This window comes from Lissotriton helveticus, chromosome 9 (assembly GCF_964261635.1).
Source record: "Lissotriton helveticus chromosome 9, aLisHel1.1, whole genome shotgun sequence".
Lineage (NCBI taxonomy): Eukaryota > Metazoa > Chordata > Amphibia > Caudata > Salamandridae > Lissotriton > Lissotriton helveticus.
This window is the reverse complement of record NC_136070.1, coordinates 980855793-980868626: the sequence shown is the minus strand read 5'-3', so window position 1 is coordinate 980868626 and position 12834 is coordinate 980855793. Positions and strand designations below refer to the sequence as shown.

Below are 12834 nucleotides of genomic sequence, written 5' to 3'. Positions count from 1 at the left end.
CAGGCAGCGCAGCGCAAGTCAAAAAATCCATAGGCTGCTTTGGCTGCGCCGCCAGATAAGGAAGGTCGAAAGCTAGACAACATAGGGAAGAGGTTTTCGTCCATGTCAGCTCTAACAGTGCGTACAGCAAACTCTTTGGCACTGTTAGGACGCTACAACCGTCAAAGGTGGGCAGATATCGCTCCATATTTGGATTTGCTTCCAGAAGAGCAGAAAGAAGAGGCGAAAAAGATTCTCCTTGAAGGTGAGCGTTCCGCTTTGGAGATGATTGATGTGGCGATGGATATCGCATCCACGGGGTTCCGTCAGCTGGCAGGAGCTGCAGTCCTGAGGCGCCAAGGTTGGCTTAAAGCAACATCTTTCCGGCCTGAAGTTCAGACCAAGGTATTGGACATGTCGTATGACGGTCAACTTCTTTTTGGGCAACACATCGATGAGATGCTTCAGGGTATCAAAAAAGATACTGATACCGCAAGGGCTCTAGGTACCCTCCAATACAAAAATCCTTCCTTTTGGGGCTCCAGAGGAAGGGGTCAGTCCTCGAGAGGTGACTATCAGGGGTACAAATCCACATACAGCTCAAATCAGCAGTACAAACCCCAGTACCAGCAAAGACAGCAGCCAAACCAGTCGGCCTACAACAAGTCTTCCTTTCGCGGACGAGGAGGGAAGAAGGACGCAGGCAGAAGGCAATGACTTCTCTCTGCCACAGGTCTCCAGTTCCTCTCCACCTTACAAAGTTGGCGGCAGAATTTCATCCTTCCTTCGCAATTGGCAACAAATTACAATGGATCGGTGGGTCCTCCAACTTGTTCAATTCGGACACTCTGGAGTTTGTGGAAACAACCCCTCAAAAGCCGCCAAAACCAATGCTGCACAAAAATCTGCATCTGCTGCAATTGGAACTCTCCCTCATGCTCAAAAAAGGAGCGATAGAAAGAGTCCCCCGGAATCAGAACGGCAAGGGATTCTACTCCCGATTCTTCCTAATTCGAAAGAAGGAGAAAAAATGGAGACCTATATTGGACTTGAGAGACCTCAACCAATACCTCAAAAAACAGTCATTCCGTATGGTGTCTATCCAGGAGGTGCTGCAACTCCTCAATGCGAACGACTTCATGGTGTCTTTAGACCTTCAAGACGCGTATTTTCATATACCAATCCACAGGAACCACAAGCAATTCCTCAGGTTCGCGGTGGCGGGCAAGCACTACCAGTTTCAGGTCTTGCCTGTCGGCCTGAAGTCGGCACCATGCATTTTTACCAAATGTCTATCTCCAGTAGCAGCGTACCTCCGCCAACAAATCACCAGGTCTTCCCGTACTTAGACGACTGGCTCGTCAAGGCACCTACTTTCGCAGGCGTGACCAAGTCCTCCAACGCCTGTCTTCAGCTCTTCAACGGTCTGGGACTTACTCTCAACGAAGAGAAATCCGTCCTTCAGCCGTCCCAGTGTCTCACTTTCCTGGGAGCTGTCCTAGATACTACTCAGAGAAAGGCTTTCCCTTCACAGGAATGTCAATTGAAATTAAGGACCTTGCCCGCCCGGATTCAATCCAAAAAGTCCATCACGGTGTGCCTGTACAAATCCTTGTTAGGAATGATGTCCTCGAACATCCTGTTGGTTCCACACTGCCGCCTTCGTATGCGTCCACTTCAGGAGGCGCTATCCGCTCAGTGGGTTCAATGAAGGGGATCTTTCGACGATGTACCATTGTCCATGCCCTGAACTGGTGGCTTCACCCACAGAATCTGAGGCAGGGTCTTTCGTTCATTCTTCCAGTCTCGCCACATGTGATAACTACAGATGCGTCTTTAGAAGGATGGGGTGCGTTCCTTCAGGACCTTCGAACCTTGCGTAAATGAGTAATGTTGGATACTATATCCTGGCTTCGTCTACACTGTGAATAAAACATTGTAGATTCATTAAGTGTAATACTAATATTATTTAATTTGTGGTAATTTGTCAACTTTCACTGGGACCCCTTCCCTCTCAGTACTTTTTACAAAAGGACATGGATATGTTACTAATGAAAGGCCTCTGGCCTATTACTATGTATATGTCTTTATGACATTACTCTTTTATGTACCGGGGACTCCCACCCCGACGACGGGGAATGATTCAGGCATGTGTATCTATGAAAGATACCAATACTGGATAACTGCAGTTACAGGTAAGTAACGCATTTCTTATCCTCTATGCCTTATGGCTGTCGCGAGATCATTGTATGGACATGTTCTTCCTTTGAGGACATATATATGTGTGTATCCGTTCTATGTCTATATTTATGTGTGCTTGTTGGCCTTACGATCAGATTTGTTTTCCCCCATTTTCCCCCATCTGTCTTGTGGGTGATTTATCCACCTGGATATCCTATTGGGTAGCTTCCATAGGTCTATTTGTTTCTTCATCTTGACCTTCTAAGTTCCGTGTATTTTTACATGCTTATTTGACAAGTGTTCTCTTTCATGTTTCATTCCCTTGGGGAGTACTTGCCTTTTGGGATACTTCTAGCAGCCACCGTTGTTCCGCACTATTCTTGGAGGAGTGCCTCCTTTTTGCACTATTATTTTGCTTGGGACTTGGGCTGGTTTCAGTTCTGTTTCTCAGTCTGTACACAAAGTGCCCTTTGGAAGTTGTCGTGTCTTACAGGGCTGCGTCACAGATCACCTCCATATCTTTATTAGTAGGGCGGTGTTTTGGTTGTTACCTCTTTACATTATTGCAATTCTCAGGCCTATACGCATGCTTAGTGCTGGGTCTTCTTGATCTAGACTGCTTACATTTTCGATATCCAGATCCATGACTGTTTTGTTTTTCCGCCCCAAAAAAAGAGAGGTGAGAAAACAGGGGGTGAGCTTTTCTCCACAGAAGAACTTCTGGTTCTTCGTTTGGTGTATGCTGTTTCTCTAGGGCCTTATCCTGCATGGTCTAAGTGACTTGGTTCTTGTGGTCCTTCTTTTTGCTTTTAGCAGGACAGGATACCTCATGCTTCTTTTTCGTTCTTAGGTTTTTGTGCCCTTGTGGATTTGCTCTCTGCATTCTGACTCTTGTCAGATGTTTTTGTTTAGGATTTTATCCTACTTCCCTTCAGGCTTGGTTTCCCTTGCCTGGTTTATCTGTTCCTCTTTATTGGTCCTTGGACTTCTTCCTCAACTTGCGGTGTAAGAGTTAACTCACCTTGTGGTTGTTGGAAGGGTCCATTTGCACTTTTCTTATTTTCTTAATGCTTTCATCCCATACATTTGTTTGTCTTTGGCTCCTCTGGTCCACAAGTTCTCTTATCCCAAGGTAGATGCCGTCCGCTGTTTAGGCAGATCTGGTTGCTCTGTAGTCTGTGTGCATTGCGGGGAGCTCTGTCCCTCCTCTTGGTCATACGTTCACATTCCAGTGGGTCCACTCAGCCTTTCATCCAATTAGATCGATATTATAGGTACCATTGAGTTGGGTACCCATTCACATCTGTACATTAGCGTTAAAATGCCTACGGGTGGACGTGCACTCTATGCAATATACATGGAATATTATTTTCTGCTGTCAATATTTCTTGGTATTTTTGTATGGCCTTTGCCACGTTTTTATATGAAAGAGCCTGGTCTCTTTTTTTTTTTTATCTACTCCCAAGTGGCACTGGTCGGTTTTAACACTCTGCCCGGTGCTTCTCTCGGGCACTGTTGTAGGATTAGTTTGCAGACCCTCCTCCTCCTAAGGCACATAGCTATGATATATAATTCACAAGTTAAAGAATCTACGGCTAGATGTCTCTATCAGATGAACAAGTTACTTACATTCAGTAAAGATGTATCTAGTAGAGACATAGTCTAGACCGCAGATTCCTGTGCGCCCCCGCCCATCCTCCTCACTCTGCGAACGACCTATAGGTCTGGTCTTGGAGTTGTCATTCTACTCATTTTCATTACTGAGCGACCTATAGTGTGGGAGTGGTTGTTCCTTTCCACACCTGTTCTTCAACTCCACTGTCTCTGACCTATGTTATGGTGGGACTCTCCAGACCAGGTGGGATTGTCTTGGGTCTTGTATTGGATTGCCATACCATAAATTTTCCTTTGGTATATGTTCAGTGGCGTGGAAGATGTTTTACTTGTAGGCTGTATTATGCACCACTGCTTAATGTTTGACATGGCTTGTGCTTCATTGCTTTCTTAGCCTTTTCACTCAAAACTCAATATCTGGTATTATCACACCTTTATTCCTATTTCTCTTTTTTGGCACACTCTTTCCACTGCCAGTTTCTTTGGTGTCTCTGCGCATCTGGTGCGCAAAGATTCAAGAAGAAACTGACATCAGTGTGCCGGAGGAGACTTATATTGCTCCACTGATGTCACATCCGGAGTCGACGTCGTTGCGGAGCTGCGAAAGGTTTACTCATCCAGTCTGATGACTGGGGAGAGTTCACAAGTTACGGAATCTTCACTAGACTAAGTCTCTACCAGATAGATTGTTACCGAAGGTAAGTAATTTGTTCAACATGAACGTTGGTTCTGTGAAAATCAAACTTAATAACGATCAGTTTATTTTTATGTAATAAACTAGTGCATTTTATTAATAGCACATACCCTGTAATTGTATGGCGCATGCTCAGCCCTAGAGTTATCTTTGAACACAATAATAGGTGCTTATTGTTACGTACGCACCTTAATGGTAATTATTAAGCTGACCTCCTGTAGGATTCAAACCTCTGGGAAAGGCGAAGCACATATTTTTGTAACAGCTGTATAATTCCACTAAGTCACCAGACCTGGAATATTATGCATAATGCTCATTCTTTTGCTTGAAATTTTTTTATGTCTCCTTCTTTCTCCTCACATACTATTTCACCTCGCCCTATAACGTTGTATATTATTAAGAGCTACTTTATTACATATTACTAAATGTATACCAATCTTTCATAAAGTGTTTACAAGTGTGAAGTCATTTAATTTACAAAACATGGGGTTGCACCTATTAAAAATATTTACTCATACGTACACACTTGTACAGCTGTCTGATAGTGGTTTTACCAAAAGCATAAAGGGGCTTGCAGCAAGCCCACTGCTTACCATTGGTTGACTTTACAGTCACTCATTTCCATGCTTTTTATACGATGGCTTGTCTTGTACATTCTGTGTCTGTTCCTCCCCTGGAGCATTCCTAATTTACTTGTGTCATTGCATCGCTTCCTTTTAGGAAACTGCTTTTTTCTTGTCTGAAGCACTCCACTAGAGTGCATATATTTTCTCACTCTTACATAAATATACCCCAATTAGAACCAATCTATACCACATAGCAACAGTCCACATAAATGCACTCCACACCAAGCCACATAATTCCTATCATCAAAATTTCACTCAACTGCCACACAGTTTCACGCCACACAAATCAACGTAACATTTTTCCATTATACGCCACATATTTCAACAAGAAACCACATAATACAACTCAACACAATTACATAACACACCACATGCATACAATCCACACCACATAATTCCACATCACAGCACAAAATTTAACTGCACGCCACATAATTAAACTCCACTACATAACAATCCACAACACAAAATACAATACCGCATAATTACTCTCCATAACACAGAATCCCACTCCACATAATTCCTACACGTTAAATACTAAATAATTGCTATCCACATAATTCCACTGCATGCCAATCCACTACACATCACATACATCAACTCCACTCCACTACAAAACACAAAAGTAAAAAACAGTTACAGCGCCAATAGCTCTAACTCGCGCAAATGCGAAACCTATTCCATTGCAAATATTTGTTGGAATTTAAAGTGAGTGATGAATGCAGTAAGTAGTTTTATGAGGAATGGTTGTGAGGACTCGGGTGAACTCGGTGGACCTATTTGTTTCGCTAGAAATAGCTTTGGCAGAGTTTCCTATGTTTACAACCATTTTTATGTCCAAATAGTCTTCAGGCTTCCATATAACTTGGGATGCATTCATAAATTCCAAGGACATGTTTGGTGCAAAGTTCATCATGTTTACAAAAAGCTACAGAAATGTGAAGACTCTAGGAGCAGTTACAGATCAACAACTCAGTAGAACATGGAGTATATAAATGTTAATCCTACATATTGTTTTCTATTTTGTAGACTTTGATGACAGAAAATCATGGTGTTGTGGATGCACTTGGCGTTGACTTAAAAGAGCATCACTTCATGTCCTTCTGTTATGAGCTGCTGTTGCAGGTTTTCCATACTATGTTTCTATGGTGAGTTTGTCTTGCATGTCAAATTCTTCATGGCTAAACTGTGAAAAACAGAATGTTTTTTAAAATGTTTTTTTTAACCCAATGAAAGAATAGTACAATTGACATGTAATTATAAGAGTGTTTACTACGCCTGACAAGGTGTTTAAGTGCTTTTAGGCGCATAGCACAATACTCTGGAACCCAAAGTGGATTAGTGGTGGGTTAGTATATGTAAATTTAAGTTGTTAATTGAAGCAGTGGACATTTGAGCCTGTTAGTTGGATTGAATAGGATAAAAGAGCGATAGATGAGGTTAGAGTCTAGAAAGTGTCAATTGGGAGATCATAGTAGTAAAATGAGCTTTGGGATGAGTCAAAGGAGCGATAGAGGAGGGAAGAGTCTAGAAAGGGTTATTTGGGAAATCATAGCAGTAAAATGAGGCATAGGATGAGTCGGAGAGTGGAGGTAGAGGATATATTGAAAGATTTATAGGATGAGACATCAAGTAGTAATTTGGAGAGAGTTGAAGTTTTTTCAATAGGAGTAAAGTAATAAATATATAGATACATATCTACATAAAAAGGTAATCTGATAGAGACATCTAGCCACAGATTCCTTATCTTAGAATCCAACCCAGGCACCAAACTGGATCCGGAAATTTTGTCAGCAGTATCCGTGCGCGTCGGTAGAGGGAGTCGAGTATCTCTATAGCGGCGTCGTCTCCTAAATGTGACGTCCACTAATTGTGACGTCCACGGAGTCCATATAAGCTCTCCTCGGACACGCTGATGTTAGTTCCTTCTTTTATGTGCTAGCATCACAGATCTATACTGCAGTTCCTCTGCTTGTTTTCAGCCTACTTGACGTTTTTCATCGACAGAGCAGTGTGCCTTTTTCTACATTTATTCAATGTCCTCTGGGTTTAAGCCTTCTGAGTCCTCTGGACAACAAATGTCTGCCATGGGCCCTCACTCGGTTTGCATGTGGTGTCAGGGTGAGCGCCAGCACTCTGACGAGTATGACTCCTGTCATCCGCTCCGACCGAAGGCGCAAAGAGAACGTTGGATGAAGTTCCTTACGGCGCAGATGTCACAGTCATCAAAATCTTCTTGTTGCCCTTAGTTCCCTACGCGCTCTACGGACCAACCGCATGGCACCTCTAGGAGTGGTTGTCGCGGGCTTTATTCCCCTTCAACGTCCAGAGGTAAATCTAGGCATTGGCATCTCCCTCCTACGTCAAGTACCGCTGGTGCGAGCTCTTCTGTTGAAGTGTTGGGCATGAGTCCGCCTGCTTCTTCCCACCTATCTTGGGGCCAGGGTGTCTTTGACCCAGATGAGGCAATATTCTCAATCTCTTTGTTCTATTTTGGGGTCATCAGCTACCTCTAGAGCACCCTTGGGCCACAGGGAAGTGCGTGAGGTTGTGCCTATGCCCTAGCTGGCGGATTCTCCCTTGGCTTCAGGTCAGCCTCCTGTTTCTGACACCTTAGCAACACCAGTGCACAGCCTGTCAAGGCTACCAACTTCGGTTTCCGCTTCTGGTCTGCCGACTCCAATGTCAGCGTCAGACTCTTTACTGACGGTTCTGATGTTGGTGCTGTTGACGCAGATCGACGCTCCTTCCGACGTCGAGGCGTCGCCTTCTTGGTGTTGATTAGCTTCGGTTATGGCGACGGATGTTACGCCAATGGAGCCGACCGTCTCAGACTCCCTTCCTCTGGTTTTTCCTTCTGGGGTTAATGGTTGTGGAGGTACTACAGAAGGTGTGGTGTGTCCCCTTCCCATTTCACACACGGTTCCACTACCTATGCAGGCTAGCTGGTTACTTTACTTGAGTGATGCAAGTGGCTTAGAATCTCCTCCAGCTTCCTGTTGTAGGAAGCTGGCTCTGTATATACTATACCAAAGTGAGGTATAGTGTGCACAGAGTCCAGTGGAACCCCAAAGGTAGGCAGAGGTAAAGTTATATAGCACCTTACTCTCTATTTGTGGTAGTGTGGTCGAGCAATAAGGCTTTATCAGAGGACAGTGTTAAGCATTTGTTGTACACACTCAATTAGCAGATGAGTTCTCACACTAAAAGACTGAACTTCAGACCAATTGTTTTTGTATAAAAAATATTATTTTAGTTATTTTATTTTCTAGAACAAAGCAAGCCTGGCACAGGTAAGTGATCAATACTTTGCAGTAAATATACAGGTGTAACACAGTTTGGACTGCAATTGTGTATGCACTTTGTTTTGATTTACATTACTGTTACTGAGAAATGCAATGCTTTGGAAATACAATACATATACTTTGTATAGGTTTTGGAGTACAATTACAGGCAAGTTACTCTTTAGAATACTTTTCTTACACAGTGCAGTATACCTGGATACTGCACTCCGACATTTCCTGAAAACAGGTAAGTAAAATCGTTTTTGTTATTCAGTACAATTTTTAAAGGATTTCTTAGGTTTTCCAACTCCACACTGTGAGAAAGTGGCTCTATATATACTGGACTAGAAGGAAGTATTTTGTATATAGAGTCCACCAACCCCAGAGGTATGACAGAGGTTAAAGTCAGAACTGACCTTACGCTCCAAAGTGGTAGCTTGGTCGAGCAAAGTACTGGGCTGAAAGGTACGGTACTGGCTTCTCTCCTGATCATAGGTGAGTATTTTCGTATTTGGACTTTGGCTGATTTTATAGGAATGTTTTCAGTTTCCAAAACTTCACACTTAGAACATTTTCGAGTCAAATATGGGTCAATGTTATCCAATGGCAGTTAAGTGAATTACCGGTTTCCAAGTGATTACTTGGTTGGTGAAGTTAGCGTTCTGGACATAGACTCAGGGGTGCCCCGGGGTCATATGAGTACAGTTAGTTCAGTCCCAGGGCGCAGGGGCGGCCGGGTGCAGAGGTAGGTAGGCCCAATGTTATCCAATGAGGGAAAGGGGGCCTTCGGTTGGTGGCTGCTGGCGAGCAGGCCACGCGGCTCTGGGAGCTGGGCTCCTGGTCACTTGCTCGGGGCAAGAGGGGAAGTAGGATAGGGCAAAGAGATCACAGCCAGCGGCACTCGGGCAGCTGGGTGCAGGGTGCTTTTGAGCCGTCGGGCGCTGAATGATATCCAATGAGGATCTTGAAAAAGGAACAAAGGCTGCAGGCTCGGGGACGGTGACTCTCCACGGGCGACCAGCACTTCGAGAGGTAAGTTGGGATGTTGGAGCACGGGTAGGTACCCCAAAGCTTGGCACAGGGGGCCGCGGGACGCCGGGTGCAGGGGTGTCTTTGGGGGTCGGAAAAGCTTACCCTCGGCTGGTCGCGGTTGGGGTGGCCCCTGGTTCTGAGTCTGCAGGCGCCGGCTGGTTCGTCGAGGAGGGTCTTTATGCACTGAACTTCGGGTCCCAGTCGCCGGGGGGACGTCCTCGAGGTCTTGGTTCGGGTTCGCCCGGCCCGGGCTCGGCTGGTGCAGAGTGGGCTGGTCCGGAGCTTCCTGGTGGGCACCAGGTGGGTTGTTGCAGCAGAGCCTCTGCTGATGGGAGTCCCAATCGTCGAGAGGGTCAAGGCAGGCAGGTCCTCTGGGTGTCCCAAGGTTGCTGTCCGCGGGGGTTGCCAGATTTAGGCAGGAGCAGGTTCCAGGATCAACAGGCCGGTAGGGTGGGGCCAAGTCAGTTGTTGTTGTCCTGTTGTTAGCAGCTGCATGTCGGGTCTTCTTCTTCTTGATCTTCTTTTGGATATCTGGATCTGAGGAAGGAAGGTTCAGGGAGCCCCTAAATACTAAATTTAGGGGCGTTACCGGTAGGTGATGCAAGTGGCTTAGAATCTCCTCCAGCTTCCTGTTGTAGGAAGCTGGCTCTGTATATACTATACCAAAGTGAGGTATAGTGTGCACAGAGTCCAGTGGAACCCCAAAGGTAGGCAGAGGTAAAGTTATATAGCACCTTACTCTATTTGTGGTAGTGTGGACGAGCAATAAGGCTTTATCAGAGGACAGTGTTAAGCATTTGTTGTACACACTCAATTAGCAGATGATTTCTCACACTAAAAGACTGAACTTCAGACCAATTGTTTTTGTATAAAAAATATTATTTTAGTTATTTTATTTTCTAGAACAAAGCAAGCCTGGCACAGGTAAGTGATCAATACTTTGCAGTAAATATACAGGTGTAACACAGTTTGGACTGCAATTGTGTATGCACTTTGTTTTGATTTACATTACTGTTACTGAGAAATGCAATGCTTTGGAAATACAATACATATACTTTGTATAGGTTTTGGAGTAAAATTACAGGCAAGTTACTCTTTAGAATACTTTTCTTACACAGTGCAGTATACCTGGATACTGCACTCCGACATTTCCTGAAAACAGGTAAGTAAAATCGTTTTTGTTATTCAGTACAATTTTTAAAGGATTTCTTAGGTTTTCCAACTCCACACTGTGAGAAAGTGGCTCTATATATACTGGACTAGAAGGAAATATTTTGTATATAGAGTCCACCAACCCCAGAGGTATGACAGAGGTTAAAGTCAGAACTGACCTTACTCTCCAAAGTGGTAGCTTGGTCGAGCAGTAAGGCAATACCAGAGGACAGTGTAAAGCATTTGATGTACACACTCAGTCAGCAAAAGGTTTCACACACTCAAGGACTGAACTCCAGGCCAATTGTTTGTATATCCAACGATATGGTTGTTTTATTTTTAGAACCAACAGTTATAAAAATATACTTTTCAAGTTACGAGTACTCTCATGTAAATACTTTGCAGAGGAGCAATAAGTTTGTACATACAATAATTACAGGTTAGCTAATAAGCAATACAGTTCTGTAACACACTCTAGCATTGAGCGCAATGGGTTTTCATAGGAAAGTACAGTTGATTACTTTATGGATTACTTTGGTAGTTCCAGGACTAGAATTGGGATTCAGTCCTCGGGTCTAAGCTGATACCGGATTAGCAAAAACGTTTTAGTTACAGTGATGATTTTTCCTGAATATGAAGCTGTTTTAAAAGTTCACACTTAGAAACTTTTCGAGGTGATTCTCACAATGTTATTCAATGGGAGGAAATTCAGGTTACAGGTAAAGTACGATCGCGTTACTTTTGTAACCCAGCACTAGTCTCCTAGGGCCAGCACTGGGGGCTTAACTCAAAACAGGTAGGTAATTGCGTTTCAGTATTTCGTATGATTTTTAAAGAATATTTGCAGTTTTCAAAAGTAGACACTTTGAAGAAATTTCATAGAGAAGCAGACAATAGGTTCCTATGGAGAAAATACAGGTTACTAGTAAACCCGCTAGGGATTACTTTTGTGGTCAGTACTGGGCTGAAAGGTACGGTACTGGCTTCTCTCCTGATCACAGGTGAGTATTTTCGTATTCGGACTTTGGCTGATTTTATAGGAATGTTTTCAGTTTCCAAAACTTCTCACTTAGAACATTTTCGAGTCAAATATGGGTCAATGTTATCCAACGGCAGTTAAGTGAATTACCGGTTTCCAAGTGAGTACTTGGTTGGTGAAGTTAGCGTTCTGGGTATAGACTCAGGGGTGCCCCGGGGTCATATGAGTACAGTTAGTTCAGTCCCAGGGCGCAGGGGCGGCCGGGTGCAGAGGTAGGTAGGCCCAATGTTATCCAATGAGGGAAAGGGGGCCTTCGGTTGGTGGCTGCTGGCGAGCAGGCCACGCGGCTCTGGGAGCTGGGCTCCTGGTCACTTGCTCGGGGCAAGAGGGGGGAAGTAGGATAGGGCAAAGAGATCACAGCCAGCGGCACTCGGGCAGCTGGGTGCAGGGTGCTTTTGAGCCGTCGGGCGCTGAATGATATCCAATGAGGATCTTGAAAAAGGAACAAAGGCTACAGGCTCGGGGACGGTGACTCTCCACGGCGACCAGCACTTCGAGAGGTAAGTTGGGATGTTGGAGCACGGGTAGGTACCCCAAAGCGTGGCACAGGGGGACGCGGGACGCCGGGTGCAGGGGTGTCTTTGGGGGTCGTAAAAGCTTATCCTCGGCTGGTCGCGGTTGGGGTGGCCCCTGGTTCTGAGTCTGCAGGCGCCGGCTGGTTTGTCGAGGAGGGTCTTTGGGCACTGAACTTCGGGTCCCAGTCGCCGGGGGGACGTCCTCGAGGTCTTGGTTCGGGTTCGCCCGGGCTCGGCTGGTGCAGAGTGGGCTGGTCCGGAGCTTCCTGGTGGGCACCAGGTGGGTTGTTGCAGCAGAGCCTCTGCTGATGGGAGTCCCAATCGTCGAGAGGGTCAAGGCAGGCAGGTCCTCTGGGTGTCCCAAGGTTGCTGTCCGCGGAGGTTGCCAGATTTAGGCAGGAGCAGGTTCCAGGATCAACAGGCCGGTAGGGCGGGGCCAAGTCAGTTGTTGTTGTCCTGTTGTTAGCAGCTGCATGTCAGGTCTTCTTCTTCTTGATCTTCTTTTGGATATCTGGATCTGAGGAAGGAAGGTTCAGGGAGCCCCTAAATACTAAATTTAGGGGCGTTACCGGTAGGGCAAGGGCAGGGACCAATGGGTCCCTGTCCTGGGGTGAGTGCACCCCCTAGCCTGCTCCTCTCCTGTGGGAGGGGGTCAGGAGCCTAGCTGGGATTGGGCAGGGCTCCCCATCTACAAGATGGCCGAAGCCCGGGGTCGTGC

At 45.3% G+C, this 12834-nt stretch overlaps 1 protein-coding gene across 1 annotated transcript in view; it reads left to right on the top strand.

The window, feature by feature from the left end:
- The window catches only part of FANCD2 (FA complementation group D2), a 909275-nt gene that overhangs the window by 530919 nt on the left and 365522 nt on the right, over positions 1-12834 (top strand). Inside the window, exon 32 of the mRNA XM_078661284.1 lies at positions 6124-6242. Coding sequence (XP_078517410.1) covers positions 6124-6242 — 119 coding nt within the window. The remainder of the gene's footprint in view (positions 1-6123; positions 6243-12834) is intronic.